The 15,990-nt window shown below is 42.7% G+C and overlaps 2 protein-coding genes across 3 annotated transcripts in view; one reads left to right on the top strand and one right to left on the bottom strand.

The window, feature by feature from the left end:
* fah (fumarylacetoacetate hydrolase) overlaps positions 1 to 2,193 on the top strand; it is a 29,022-nt gene extending 26,829 nt beyond the window's left edge. The window contains exon 14 of the mRNA XM_033050121.1: positions 1,828 to 2,193. Within this exon, the coding sequence (XP_032906012.1) occupies positions 1,828 to 1,904 (77 nt within the window). The 3' untranslated portion in view covers positions 1,905 to 2,193. The remainder of the gene's footprint in view (positions 1 to 1,827) is intronic.
* Positions 2,194 to 4,859: 2,666 nt separating this feature from the next.
* ctxnd1 (cortexin domain containing 1) overlaps positions 4,860 to 15,990 on the bottom strand; it is a 36,189-nt gene continuing 25,058 nt past the window's right edge. The window contains exons 1-2 of one of the 2 annotated variants that reach the window (XM_033050123.1): positions 6,734 to 6,808; positions 4,860 to 5,739 (exon numbers count right to left, since the gene is read on the bottom strand). In XM_033050123.1, the coding sequence (XP_032906014.1) occupies positions 5,506 to 5,697 (192 nt within the window). In that variant the 5' untranslated portion in view covers positions 5,698 to 5,739; positions 6,734 to 6,808 and the 3' untranslated portion in view covers positions 4,860 to 5,505. Of the gene's footprint in view, positions 5,740 to 6,733; positions 6,809 to 15,990 lie in introns of those variants that run through there. The other variant, XM_033050122.1, reaches the window with a different exon arrangement.

Genomic DNA, 15,990 nt, shown 5'->3' with positions numbered 1-15,990 from the left:
TGTTAGTGCTAGGTAAGCTTGTACTCACTAGAATTTAGAAGATTGAGGGGGGGTCTTATAGAAACTTACAAAATTCTTAAGGGGTTGGACAGGCTAGATGCAGGAAGATTGTTCCCGATGTTGGGGAAGTCCAGAACAAGGGATCACAGTTTAAGGATAAGGGGGAAATCTTTTAGGACCGAGATGAGAAAAACATTTTTCACACAGAGTGGCGAATCTCTGGAATTCTCTGCCACAGAAGGTAGTTGAGGCCAGTTCATTGGCTATATTTAAGAGGGAGTTAGATATGGCCCTTGTGGCTAAAGGGATCAGGGGGTATGGAGAGAAGGCAGGTACAGGATACTGAGTTGGATGATCAGCCATGATCATATTGAATGGCGGTGCAGGCTCGAAGGGCCAAATGGCCTACTCCTGCACCTATTTCTATGTTACCTATCTATACAATGTAAATGGCTCGATTGTAATCATGTATTGTCTTTCCGCTGACTACTAATTTTGAATCATTTTGTAATAAACACTACAACTAATGAAGAAAATAAAGGACTTCAATCTGTGTGGGGTCATATGCATGGAAACAGGTCTTTTGGCCCACCAAGTCCGTGCCAACCATTAATCACTCATTTACACAAATGTCACTTTATTCTTGCCACATTCCCATCAGCTCCCCTCAAGATTCAACCACTCACCTATGCTCCAGGGGCAATTTATGGTGGTCAATTAACCCATCAATTTACACGTCTTTGGGATGTGGTCGAAACCCCATGGAGAACATGCAAACTTCACACGGACAGCAGTGGAGATCAGGAGCACTAGGGAGAAGGTTTAAGCTCCACATGGAAAACACTAGTTGCCGGAGTTGGAGGCAGCAGCTCGACAGCCCAGGCACACCGTCTACTTTTGATAGTCAGTCGACAACATGAAGCAAGCAAAAGCTGTGAGTGAAACCCTTGCCTGTCCAGGAGTGGATCATCCCTGGTGTTGTGGTAGTGCTCTCTCTGCCATGAGGGGTTCTTTATATCGAGCTGATATTTGGGCTAGCTCCACATTTGTCCAATCAGAAGATATATTAAAGGTACCGTCTGGACTCAGTGCTGATGTCTGTGGGAGAGATGCAGAGGGAGAGATCGCTACCCAGCCACGGGTGGGCAGTGTAGCGATCTGAAGTGAGGAAACAAGGGACAAACCATCACACAGCAAAGTGCATTCACTGTATAAATCAGCTCCGTCACAAACCATTGGGGAGGTACGCGGATAGGATGGGTTTAGAGGGACATTGGCCTAACGGAGACATGGGGTATGTTGGTCGGCATGGGCAAGTAGGGTTGAATGTCCTGTTTCCATGCTGTATGACTATGAATCTATAACTATAATCAGTCTGAAGAAGGGTCTCAACCCGAAATGTCACCCATTCCTTCCCTCCAGGGATGCTGCCTGTCCCGCTGAGTTACTCCAGCATTTTGTGTCTATCTTCACTAGAATCGGAGGGTTGGTCCATCTGGCTTTAAGCACACATAATGCATTTAAAAGCAATGTTAATGTAAGTTTTTAAAAAAAAGCAAACTGCTGGAGGAACTCAGCAGGTCAGGCAGCATCTATGGAAACAAAGGGATAACTCTGACCAAAGGTACACATAATTGCTGGGGAAACTCAGCGGGTGCAGCAGCATCTATGGAGCGAAGGAAATAGGCGACGTTTCGGGCCGAAACCCTTCTTCAGACTCTGACCATCTCAGTTTCTCCAGCACTTACTGTGGTACTTTACTCCAGATTGCAACATCTGCAGTCCCTTGTGTCTCCAATGTTAATGCGATGTTCCTTTTATTTTTAGGTTTTTGCCAGGGCAATGGTTACCGAATAGGTTTTGGTGAATGTGCGGGGAAAGTTCTTCCAGCATTTCAGAAGTAATGTGCTGAGCAAGCTGTGAGTGGAGAGTGACGGATGGAGCCCTGCCCTTCCTGCGGCCGTGACTGGGTAGAGCTAGTGTTAACTGAGTGACCCCTCAGTCCACATCTACACCATTTTATGCACAGCTCATCTCATGATTCAACACTGGAATTGTCATTGCCTTTATATATCTTAATTACCGTATCGTGGGAAAGGAATAATTTTTCGTTGAGTTTTGAGCAAAACGTTTGTAGAATGTTTGAGAATTAACTGAAGTGAAATGATGGGACATTAATAAAAATTGTAATTGTAAGGTCGTTCACCTGCTCTTGTGGTTGGATCTTGTGCAGGTGTACATAAGAGAACATTCTTGCATTTATATATTCCCTTTCATGATCCATCCACGTGAGGCTCAAAAGTAATCCTAGCCTCCAAAATATTTTAGTAGGAGTTGTACTTGAGAAACATCATCTGATTTGGCCACATAATCCTGCAAACAGCAGCTAATCTGTCTCAGTGATGTGAGCGGAGGACACAGACAATTGCTTCTATTCCTAGAGAGAATGATATACCATCCAGTACTATAACTCTAAGACATTGTGGTGATAGCTTTAATTGCATTATTCCGGTGCCTTGGGATGGCTGCTGCTCGTGGGTCTGGCATATTGTAAGTGTATTGAAAGGTCAGGATCACTGGTGCCCTGAAGACTCTGAAATATGTGTCTGGTCTGAGGGTCTTGATCTTCCCTCAATCCACCAACGACGATCATGAAAGTTATGATCGATGTCTATCTTCACAGGGAAGTGGCTCCTGAGAGATGGGAAATGGTCCACTTTTGGCACGGTTTTGTTGTCAGAGAGCAGTATGATACAATAGAAGTAGTCCTTACAAATGTTGTGCGTAAATGGTGCAAAGAAAAGCACTTTATATTTATTTTTAGTAATTAAACTAATTGATCCAGGGTCAGAAGGCTAATGAATTACAGAGACAGAGTTCCAGTCAATGGAAATTGCATTGAACAAGTAGCAATCTTCACAACCCAAATATACTGTCGCAACAATTCATCTGAGCTCCACAGGGACTGCCTCCTCAAATACAAGCACACATGTAATCATTTTCCTCCATTATATCTTATCAAGTTTCCTGTTGTCCTTTAATGTAAATATAGATCATTAGATGGTATGTGGCATGTATCTTCATCCATTGCTTTAATGAAAGGAAAACATAATTATTTATTAACGAGTGTGGATGATTGCCAGAATTAAACCTAATTGATAACCACTTAAGTATTCAGCTCTCTGTGCCATTCAGTCTGGAGCCTCATGTAGCAATTTGTCTCCTTTCACAAACTAACATTTGTCTGGCACAGTTCCACTCCATAAGGTTAATTTTCAGTCCAGAGAACCTCAGAACCCAGCTCAGCTGAATTTTTTTTCTGTAGAGATTTAACATCCTGATATTTGTTCAATGCAATTTCCATTGTGGGTGCATCCTGGAAAGAACTTCTATTTATCAATTAATTTTCATTAACTTACCTAAATCATGAACATAAGTTCCCAGGAAAGTAGGAACAGGAGTAGATCACCCGAACCTCTTGGCTGATTTATGCTGACTCCTCAATGAATGCAGGGGATTATGAGCAGAGTGAATGAAGGTTCAGATTACATCCTATTCTGAGGTGAGTTGAGTTTGGTTTCTTGTCGCCTGTACCGAGGTACAGCGAAAAGCTTTTGTTGCGTGCTGACCAGTCAGCGGAAAGACAATACATGATTACAATCAAGCCGTCCACAGTGTACAGATACATGATAAAGGGAATAACGTGAATAATGTTTAGCAAATAATGAATTAGCATTAACATAACGCGAATAATCTCTAGCAAAATTCAAACAGACAAAGTTTCAAGCAGAACTTAGATTGCTGAAAAATCCAAAGTGGAAATTCTACCCCAACGTTTAGAATTAAATAAACGCCCTTTGGCGCAATATTCTGCCAAATCATTGAAAGACCTTTTTGATTCATCATTACTAAGGGGCATTAATACACAAAGACAATACGGTAATCACCTTTACGGTGATAAATGAAGATTATATGCACAATATGTTGCACTAATGTGTAAAAAATAAAAAAAAATAAATGTATTAATGTAAAATGATACTCATCGGGATAGTCAACTAAAGCCTGCTGAATATCACTTTACATCACTGCTCGATATAGTGTATATAGTCTCTGAGAAACAAAATGCTACTTGACTTTGAGGTATGCAAGCATTATATATCCAAACACAACAGGGAACAGCCGCCACACTCCAGTGGCATTGTTGGATGTGTGGGGGAAACACTCAGTATGTTTGAGCTGCTATTATTTAATGAGTGAGTCAGACTGAAAGTTTTAAAAATTGCCTTTATTAAGCATATTGGAGTCAGGAGGACATTGAGACCCACAGTGCATGGCTGATTGTTCTTATACACACAACTTACGTCTAACTAGGAATCGTGTGATGTGGTCCAGGGTGCAAATAATGATTTGATTAAACCTTAGCCCTGGAAAACCAGTGTGTGTTATTCATGAAGGGATTGTTCAATCATTCATTTGCTGAGACTTACTGTCATAAAACAGGAAGCAATTCTTTTGAAGAAAAGTTACATGTGTGCATATAATGTCAGCAAGGTTACAAGTCGGGAAAGCACCAATGTTTGTAAACATTTTTCATTAACAAATTTGGATTCTCAATACACTCCCTCTTCTTAGGCCCCCTTCAGTCATAGCTGACCATGGGTGTCTCCAGGGTGCTATTCCCTATATGGAGGACGCCTGTGTGTGACTTTGTTTAATGTGGGGAGACTGGTGCACAGATTGCCACTCCACAGTCCTTGACAGATCTGGGTCAGGATCCAGTGGCATGGAGTCCAAGACGACCGGAGACCCTTTTCTGCTGCAGCCTTCATCTGCCTTCCCAGCTATTGTGACGCTCCACTAAGGTCAGCCATCGTCCTCCGCCTGTTCCACCATTGAGGTCTTGGCTGGATTGCTCTTTGTCAGAGATCTCTCCCCTCGACCTTGCCGCCATGGGTGGTCCTACCAGGAGCATAGCTCCAGACGGCATCGCTCTCAGGATCTCAGGTCCGCACAAGCTTCTCCACCACGACAAGGTGACATTCCACACTCCCTCACCTTACCTGAATCAAGGTAAGCACAATTGCTACAAAGCATTCCAAACTAACGTCTTTACTAGCTAGATATTGCTTATAGAAAATAAATAAGAATCTTGTACCATAGAATTTAGCAGGCATAGGCCAAAACTTCATTATGTTATTTTGATATTCAATAGCAGATAATTGACGTGTTTATCCTATGCTACCCTAAGACAACAGACGATGTGTGCCAGATATACAGTACGGTTCTATTGATTCAGTGCATTGTACAATATTAACACAAAGGTCATTTGAGACAAACACAATATTTTAGTGAGGCACTTATTCACATGCAATTTTCAGTAAACACTTCCACAGAATTCTAATATTAGGCTTGGTAATTGTGATTGCTTGAGTTCTCTCCAATGGATCCCACTTCGCAGGATTCCTTCCTGGCTGCACGTGGCTTCCCTCAGCTCCCACATCATGATCAATCATCTAGATGCTGCTCCTCCCAAGTGGATGTAGGGATGGCACTGTACGGGTCCATTATCACCTTAGCACATCGAATAATCATTACAATTAGGAAGAGGCACAGGAAGACAAAGCAAGCCAACGTCAATCCTTTGTCCACATCGACGTAAACTGGTTCAGGGGTGGCATTCTCCATTGCTTTGGACATCTTTCATCAGGTCGGCTAGTCACTGCTCCCATCCTGAAATTCCTACAGATATAACGGAGGTAGACATGAAGATTTAAGAGCAAGATTATAAAACGAAAAATAATTGTATTTCTATAAGCACTAACTCATCATCTTCCCAAAAGCTTTACTTTCGGTGAAATGTTTCTGAAACCTGCACACTATCATTATATAGGTAATTTGTCAGCAACGATCCACAACCAGTGATGTGAAAAGTACCCAAGTAATGTGTGAGTTCCTTGGAGGAATATATGTAGTCCATGTCGGCAAAAACACTGCAGTATTTGGAATGCTACCATCTAAATCTCCTAACTTCACTTTACTTTAACTCTCCCAACCTCTATCCTCAAACTTTAGATACATTTTCTATGAAGAAAGCTTTCTACTCATCTAATAATTCATGTTCCTCATAATTTAGCATAGCTCTATCAGGATGTGCTGCAGCTTCCCCCACTGTAAGGAGAACAAAAACAGCCTACCCAGACTCTCTTCACAACTGAAAAACTCTATCTCAAGTAACATCCTGGTGAGCTACTCTCCAGTGTTTCTCCATGTTAGACCCAGAGTAATTGTAGGGGCAGTGGAAGCTCTGGACAATGAGTGGTGCATTGTCTAGGATGAGTTTAAGGTCAAGACCAGGATAGACCTACACTTCCTGGTGGGCTCCATGTTCCCACTCTTGCTGCTCAAGGTTGCTCTGAGGGAAGACGTTATAACATATTTACACAAGCCTCTCTGGTCTTCAGAACTCGTGGCACTTGCCCACTTTCTGAGAACTCAGATAATTCATGCACTTTATCCTAAATGTTCCATCATCTGAGTTCCTGAGATGGAGAACAGCCATCCTCTGTTTTAGTTCAAGATTTAGTTTGCTCCACTCACTCACTAGCAATGGTGTTTGTACATGCAATAGGCAAAGGGTAATGATCACTTAAATGCAGGAAGACATGGAAGTCTATACTCAATACAAAAAAAATGATATAAATGGCAACATAAATGGAATGAGAAAAGTATTTACCTGCAGACACAGGTGAGGTGATAAATGTCCATCAAGATTGACTTCTACCATCCTGGTAGTTCCATGCTATAATAAGAATGATGTTATTGACTAATCATATAATGAATCCCTCCATAATAGTCTGCAACAGAACCATTGGGAGGGATGCGCCACTGGTCTGATACCATCTGCTCCTGCAAATTATACCTCATGTCAAGTCTCACATTTTTCCATTTATCGTACAATGATCATTATTTTCTAGAAACAAAAGATTGAATGTGTTTTTGAATGAATCAATAACAGCTGCTTCTTCCATCTCTCCAGGGAGCTATTTCCATAGGAGGATCACTGTCTCACTGAAAATATTTCCTGGATTTAGGTTTGAATTTATCCCCTCCAGCAGTGTGAATGCACTGGATAAATTCTGCTTGTTTCTCAGGGTCAACACTATCTTGCCACTTACAGCAAACATATCATCACACCCTTGTACTCTCTAGTCCAATTTATATAATACTAGACTAAGTCACACGGGAGGCCTGGTCCTCCAACACAACCCGTTCCCGAACGCAATATTCCACCACTCACCCGTTCCCCCAACGCAACCTGTTCCCCCAACGCTATATTCCACCACTCATCCCCCTCCCATCAAATCCACCCCTCCCTGCCCCCCTGCACTCCACCACCCCTCTACCCCACTCCCTCCTCTCTTTCCACCCTCCCTCCCTCCTCCCTTATCCCCCTCTCCCCTCTCTCCCCCCTCTAGGTACTACGCAGCCGCAGCTCCTCGGGCGGCGGCGCCACTCCTTCACCATGGCAACCTCCAGCCGATTGACAGCGGGCGCATCCCGGCGACGTCCCTTCCTGACCGACAGGAGAGACCAACATGCGTGGTGGCGACTGACAGCAAACAGCGTATGCGCGTTTTTTAACGATTTTTAAACCTTAATAACTTTTACAATATACCATCGATTGGAACAAAACTTGTTGCACTCGCAGCACAGGAGTACGGTGAGTAAGCTGGCGAAAAATCGTAGCGCTATCGCGTACCGTTTTTACGCAAATAGAAAAACCACGCAAACTGGAACAGCACAAGATCAGAGGAAAAGTAGATAGATAGATAGATAGATAGATAGATAGATAGATAGATAGGTAGGTAGGTAGGTAGGTAGGTAGGTAGGTAGGTAGATAGGTAGATAGATAGATAGATGCATCCAGCTGCTGCTTTTATTGCTTTCAGTAAAAGAAGTTCTGTTTATAGCTTTAACACTGTTCATTCATACGGCAAGACGCAGGAATCAAAAGACAGGACAATCAGTGCCCTTCCAGTCTCTGAGTATTTATAGAAGCACGGATATATGTGTTACAAAAGGATGCCCGAGAGTCCATGCCAAACAAAGGTGAGGTATTTCTGTGAATCCAATTCCCCAGCTCAAAGTCCGTAGTCCTTAATTTACTGCTCTTCAAGTGCTCATGCAGATATTCCTCAGTGAGAGGAATATATTGGCCTCTCTCACTCCGTAGGCAGTGTATCCCAGACCAACCAATAGTTTTTCACAATTGTCCATCACGATCTTTCAATTAGTTGCTTTAGATTGATAGTTCCATTAATCTTTCTGCTGGAGGAAACTGATACTTGCTGTTCACCCAAGCCTCTCATGATTCTGTACACCTCAACTAAGTCTCTTTTAAAAGACAAAAACGTTGCGTGGCCAAACTCACCTCCCACACTAGATCACTAACTAGATTAAGAACCACTGTGTTACTCCGTCACTTTGTGTTCTACACAAGATTCCAGCACCTCAAGAAGGGTCTTGACCCGAAACGTTACCCATTCCTTATACCCAGAGATGCTGCCTGTCCCGCTGAGTTACTCCAGCATTTTGTGTCCACCCGCAGTTTTTTGTGTCTCCAACCAGATGATCTTGCTGTTCCTCTTGTCTGTGTCCCGTGGACTGGCTGTAGCAGTGTTTATCTGTGAACTTCATGCTCTCCTAGTTACATACACATCAATTAAGTCTCCCCTCAACCTCCACTAATCCAAATTACTGTAGTTTATTCAATCTTCCCATGCAGCTATATTCTGCCTGACCTGACAACATCATTTTCAATCCCGTCAACACTCTCTCCAATGCAACCACATATTTCCTATAAAGTGGACAGTTTACAGTACACAGTACTCGAACTGTAGTCTCTCATGATGTACACGTTCCCAACATCACCTTCCTGTTCCCTATACTCTGTGCTGCAACTAATAAAACCACTCCAAATGTTTTTTTAACCACCTTTAAGAAGCTGTGAATTCAAGGTTCCTCTCCTCCTCCACATTACTCCCATGGATTTCCTAACTGAGGGGATGGTTGTTTCTTAAGCAAATCTTGACATCTTAGAATTTTGAGCCTTTCAGTGACTTCCATGTAGTCTTGTGTAGCTTTCCATGTCTGTAATTGTTAATTAGACAGTGTTTGCACAACCTACCTTGTACTGTATGTACTCGAGTATAGACTTGCTTTATCATAGAACATAGAAAATAGGTGCAGGAGGAGGCCATTCGGCCCTTCAAGCCAGCACCGCCATTCATTGTGATCATGGCTGATCGTCCCCTATCAATAACCCGTGCCTGCCTTCTCCCCATATCCCTTGACTCCACTAGCCCCTAGAGCTCTATCAGCTGCAGAAAGGCCGTTGAAGTAAAGGCCTGAGCTTATCAGAAACAAACTGCCCCAACGGGAAGCATTATCACAAATATTGAAAAGCACAGAAAGGCATTAATGTATTTAATCACTTCTTTGTACATTTCTTCTTCTATTATGGTGCAAATGTCTCCCGAGTTCTAATTTCACAGATCAGTCAAGAAACTCCCTGGCAGTCATATTGACATTTTAAATACTTGTCCCACACAGACACCTCGTCCCAAAGCCTGGTGCTGAGGCTTGACCTTCAGCTCAGGAACAAAAAGCTCTACATCAAACAGTGCGCACACACACACACACACACACACAGTGCCTGATGATCTCAATCACAGATAAAACAATAATGTTTCAGTGCCAGCATTTCCCCAATTGTGTCAGTTTGTCCATCTACAGAGGACCAAGGTGTGTATTCATTTGGAAGGCAGACAAAATCAATCAACAATCTGTGCTTCTGTAATCCTTTCCACTTCCAAACAGAAAGCTCTAAGAGATGTGTTCAAACGGTCTGTGCTGGAGATAACTTTATAATTACATTTATTTTCAGCACTGTATGTCTGGGGAAAAAAAGCTTTCGGAATACTATTCAAGCATTCTTCTGAGTACATTCTATTGTTATCTTGAATCTATTCAATTAATAGAATCTGGTTCTATAGACAGACACATGGTGATTGTATTTTAGAGACAGCAGGCTACACTACTCAGTGTAATGGATCCAAATTTATATCCCTTTTTAGCTGAATACTGCTGATTTGATTTCATCCATGACGTTAAACCAATTTCAACCCAACAAAAGGATTTATCTCCTTTTCCAAGTACATTAAAACAGCATTTATAATCGGGTCATAAAGTGCTGGAGTAACTCAGCAGGTTAGGCAGCATCCCTGGAGAAAATGGATAGGTGACATTTTGGGTCTGGCTCCTCCTTCTCCTTATCATACTCCAGCCCTTTGCGGAGTATGATAAAGGGTCTTGACCTGAAACTTCACCTATCCACGTTCTCCAGGGATGCTGCCTGGTCTGCACTTTGTTTTTTTTTTTTTTTGTAAACCAGCATGTGCAGTTCCTTGTTTCTACATATATAATCTGGTAATATGGGCAGTAAATGCTGGAAATGACCAGCAGGCCGGGCACCATATTCGGAGACGAAAAGCAGAGTTAATGATTTCAAGTGTACAGTGGAAACCATACTGACTGGATACATCATGTTCTGGTTCCATAACATAAACACATAAGAACAAAGGAGACTGCAGAAAGTGGTGGACACGGCCCAGTCTATTGTGGGGGTTGACCTCCCCCTCCATAACACCAGTGTATTTATTAATCATACATCCTACATTTTCATCTAAATCATTAATGTATATAACACTCTAAGTACACCATTGGTTGAAGGCTTCCAATCACAAATAAAACCCCCTTGCTTCCATTGACAATTATGCCTCCGATTATGAATCCAAAATTGCCAACTTGTCCTACATCCCATGAGACCTTAACTTTGCTACTGTCTAATTCTATTTCTCAAAGTGCTCCCTTAATGTGAAGTATTGGTTAGAAGGTTCAACTGCCAAACCTACCTGTTCAACTGCTAAATCTGATCTCTTCAACTCTGGCTTCCGTCCAAGTAAAAATGAATTGGAAATTGACTGTCTGCATAAATCATGCATGAATATCTTGTTCGAGGTTTATTTGCAGTCTTTGCACAGCTGTCAGAGAAAGGTCAGATGAAACGACGGCACAAGAGATAAAGATACTGCAGTGGTTGAGTTTTCGGGCAATAAAATAGAATTGCGCGGTATGTTGATGGTCATTCCTTTAGCAGGCGTGATTAAGATTGATGTCGGGGTGTTGGGGCAGAATATAAGTTGGCGTCCCACATAAATGTGATCCTACAGGGTGATGTTTGGAACTAGAAGTATTCAATTGCAATGTACTTCAGCAAAAGGAGCATGTTTGAAAAACAACTTCATAGTGAAAAGATAATTCTCATGCGGGTAAGACCCACTCACAATCTCGGCTGACTAGGATGTTTAAGTGGGATAACATGGAGCTAGTGTGAACAGGTGATTGATGGTCGAAATGTATTTGGTGGGCTGAAGGATCTGTTTCCATGCTGTATCTTTCTATCAATCAAAACCATATGAAAACCTTGTGGTTACATTGCTCCTACAATTTTTATTTTGCAAAGAGAGAATTGCTTTGCTTAGAATGATAAATGACACTATTGAACTATAGATTGTGGCAAAAAGTAATTGGAATGAGGTTCGGACATATTGCAAGAAGTCAAATTTCTCAGGAAATGTTTAGTCGGGTACATAAGTGACGTTGACACATTTACCTGACCATTTTAGACCAATCATTGGTTCATTTATTTAAGTAGTAGATAAGTTACAAAATCATTTCAATCGAGCTCCATTGGGAACCATAACCAGTGGACAGGAGAGGTGATTAGTGATATGATGGTGCTCCTGAGAGCTGTTGCAATATTACATCCATGGTGGGTTTCAGGATTGCACAGATTGAGATATGATTGTGCGTCAGCTAATGGATAAGTATATCAAGATCAAGTTACTTAACACACACAACTTAATGTTCAAACAGGCATGCAAGTTTGCAATATTGATAGACGAATCATCTAAAATGTGAAGAATTTAGATGAGGACCAAGTGTTAGTGTGGACATGAAATGACAACTGAATCTGCTTATCATTGTGGCCATGCATTCACTTATCCCTCAACAACTGTGTTACCTAATTACAGTTTTGAAATAACTTCCTCATTCAGCTACAAACACAGCCACTGTTTGTTAAATTTAATTCACACTCAAGAAAGCACGAATCTTTGTGCAATTTAAAAAAAAAAGGTACAAAGTTCTGGAGTAACTCAGCAGGTCAGGCAGCATCCCTGGAGAGCATGGATAGGTGATGTGTTGGGTTGGGACCCTTCTTCACTTGGTTCTGATCCTTCCGTTGTCTTGTTGGAAGACACAAGCAGTTACACTCTGCGTGATCTTCATAAAACGTCTCCCAAGAAACAATAACAAAACATGAATTTGGCTATGATATGAAGGACACCAAGAACTTCCCTGCATTAATGTAGCTGATATTTTCCACCCATGGTGGCATTGGGCAGCTCGGTGGCGCATCGGTAGAGTTGCTGCCTTACAGCGTCAGAGACTAGGCTTCAATCCTGACTACGGGTGCGTTCTATACGGAGTTTGTACGTTCTCCCCGTGACCCCGTGGGTTTTCCCCGGATGCTCTGGTTTCTTCCCACACTCCAAAGTCGGTGCAGGTTTGTTGCTTAATTAGCTTTGGTAAAAATTGTAACTTGTCCATATTGTGTAGGATAGGGCTAGTATACTGGAGTTGCTGGTCGGTGTGGACTTGGTGGGCCAAAGGGCCTGTAACCGCATTGTATCTCTGAACTAAACTAAAATGGTGCATTCCTTCAGTATATGGTTGTTCTCCATTATCTCTCAATTGTTTATTAATTTGTGTGTTAATTACACTGGAAAATATATTTTTTTTCCATATCCTCTCTAAATCTCCTACAACTTATCTCAACCTCGTGCTTTTTATTTATTGCCAAGTCTGCTGGTTTCTCACCAGCTACACTGTTTGTAACCCTCAGAAGTTTGTAAAGCACAATCAGAACTGGCATAAACTCAATGGGCCAAATGGCCTAGTTTTGTGTTGCAATAATTAAGCATGGAACTGCTGACCCCATCCAGCAGGGTTCACTGCTAATCTTTACTGTAAGGAAAGGCAAAAAGACTCAGATTTAGTTGCAATTGAACAGAAGTTAATTCATGGAGCTAATTAGAATCAGCAGCCGTTACAGTCATATTTGTTTGATTGAAAGATACAGCATGGAAACAGGTCCTTTAGCACCCAGTGGAAATCCACGTGGTCACAGGGAGAACAGGCAAACTCCACACAGACAGCATCTAAGGTTGGGATCAAATCCAGGTCTCTGGCTCTGTGAGGCAGCAGCTCTACGAGCCATTTTACTTTGCCATAGTGACCAAAGACAAATTTCTTCCCACAACTTTAATTGTACTGAAACATTCTAGATCAGCCATTTTGTCAGCTTCATCCCACAGGCAGCTGGCATCCCAGCTGTTGTGCCAGGGCTATAGTGGGCAAAGCTACCCAAGAGAAATTTGCTCTTCGGAGCTGCCACAGGAGCAGATAACACAAAACCGACTCTCTGGAGCTCCCAAGGCGTTTTCTGCAAGCATTAGAGAAATCTTCAGCTAATGCTTTCAGACTAATCAATAGCCCAGCCGATCGCTCTCCTCATGTGATGCTCTGTGCCAGATTGCAGATTGATGCAGCATTATCTCTTCGCATGGATCATTACTGCCACTGAAACTATATGTTCTAAGCCAAGAATAACACCGTAAATCAGAGCTCTTTGGCTTCTTGAGACCTCTCGTGCTTCATTGGAAAGAAAATAATTTTTAATTCAATATTTTAGTACATTCAGAAGCTATTATTGATTCTTAATCAATTTTTTTAATCCTTTATGTTGATGGACACTGTATTAATCAAATAAAAAAAATTTTGTTACCATTAATGCTAGCTTTGGGCTTTTGTACGAGGTAATTCAAGAGCTCTCCCGAGTTTAAAAAAAAATCAAACTTGTGGTAAGCACGTAGAATGAACGTAGTGGGTACATCGGAGCTCGGGGACGTCTCTTAGCGGCTCGTAACGCTAACGGCAGATACTCGGGAAATGCGGTAAGCTCGGGATATCATTATCTGGAGGGCAAGAGTTTAAGGTAAGGGGTTAGAATGAGGATCTGAGGAAGATTTTTTTTTTAATGATTTGAAAACTGGAGCCATGGACTGATGTGGAGATGGAAGCTGCACTCTCACAACATCCCAGCCAATATCCTGGTGAATCTTCTCTGCACCCTCACCAGTGCAATCGCATCTTTCCTATAGAGTGGGGACCAGAACTGCACAATGCTTCAGCTGTGGTCTAACTAATGTCATATACTTATACCATATTTCCCCTGCTCTTATACTTTTATGCCTCTGCCAATGAAGGGACATATCCTGTACAGCCGGTTTATCATCTTGTCTGACACCTTCAGGGAACCTTGGAGTTGTACACCAAGCTCCCTCTATTCCTCAATGCTACCAGTATTTGAGTCCTATTCTTATTAGCTTTCCCAAATGCATCACCTCATACTTATCAGGATTAAATTCCATCTGCCATTATTCTGTCATATTGCCAACTGACCAATATTATCCTGTAGTCTAAGACTACCTTCCTCTCTATTAACAGCACCGCCAATGTTGTGTCATCTATGAACTTACTATTACATCTCCTAAATATCCAAATCGTTCATGAATACATCCAATGATGAGGGTTCCAAAATGGAACCCTCTGGTACCAATGGTCACAGGTTTCAATCTCCAGCAACACTCTACCATCACCTTCTATTACCAGGCCAGTTTTGGTGCTAAATTGTCCACTTGTCTTAACTCCCATTTGCTCTAAACCTTTTGTACCAGTTTCCCAAGTGTCGCTAAAGGGCCTGTCCGACTTGGCCGTCATTTGCGCGCCATTAACGCGACCTGCTAGCGTGTGGGTAACGCGGGGACGGGCGCATGGAGTGGTGTGGAGGAGTGTGGACTTCGTCCTGCACGAAATCTTCGCACGCCACCGGCCTGTCGCGTAACTGACGGCCCAAAGTGGGACAGGCCCAAGACCCTGGCGCGGCGCAATGTTTCACCTGCAACAGAAGCAGGCAAACGATCGCCGAGCTCGGCCTGGGGCTCATGGCCGTTGCGGATCCGGATCCGCACCCACTCCTACGCCCAGAGCGGGGCCAAGACGATTGGAGATAGACACAAAATGCCGGAGTAACTCAGCGGGACCGGCAGCATCTCTGGAGAGAAGCAATAGGTGACGTTTCGGGTCGAGACCCATCTTCAGACTGAAGAAGAGTCTCGACCCGAAACATCATCCATTCCTTCTCTCCAAAGATGCTGCCGGTCCTGCTGAGTTACTCCTGCATTTTGTGTCTATCTTCAAATGACGTCATGCGCTCCAGACGGCTGTGCAGACTTATGATGACTGACCGTCGCGCGTCAGTCGCTACCGACCTGTCACGTAAATGACGGCCAAGTGGGACAAGCCCTTTATTCTCCAGTATCTGAGCCCAAATAGCATCAAATACTCGGCAGCATCCACAGGTAGTGAGGGTGGCGAAAGTTAAGCCCCAACAATAAGCATCACTCGGCTGCTTCATCACTACACACCCAATACACACTGCGGCAATGTCTCATTACTGCAGCGCTCTGCTGCTCAGATCCGACGTACCTGGTGAACAATCAGCAGAATAAAAGTTCACTTAATTACAGTTAGTGGAGAGAATCAAGTAATTTAAGTAAAATTGCTCTTTAATGAGGAGCAAGGATTTAATGGAATCACCCGAGATTGCTGGTGCAGTTAATCCTTTGCAATTGACCGTTTTGTTATTGATTTGTATGGAAGTGATGGGAATCTGTCTACACTGGACAATATATGTCCCCTCTATCCCATCGGTCTCAAGTAGAGTCCCGACCTGCAACATTAACC

The sequence above is a fragment of the Amblyraja radiata genome, chromosome 34 (genome assembly GCF_010909765.2).
Source record: "Amblyraja radiata isolate CabotCenter1 chromosome 34, sAmbRad1.1.pri, whole genome shotgun sequence".
NCBI classification, from domain to species: Eukaryota; Metazoa; Chordata; class Chondrichthyes; order Rajiformes; family Rajidae; genus Amblyraja; species Amblyraja radiata.
The sequence above is the reverse complement of the archived record's forward strand: the minus strand, read 5'-3'. Positions and strand labels throughout refer to the sequence as shown.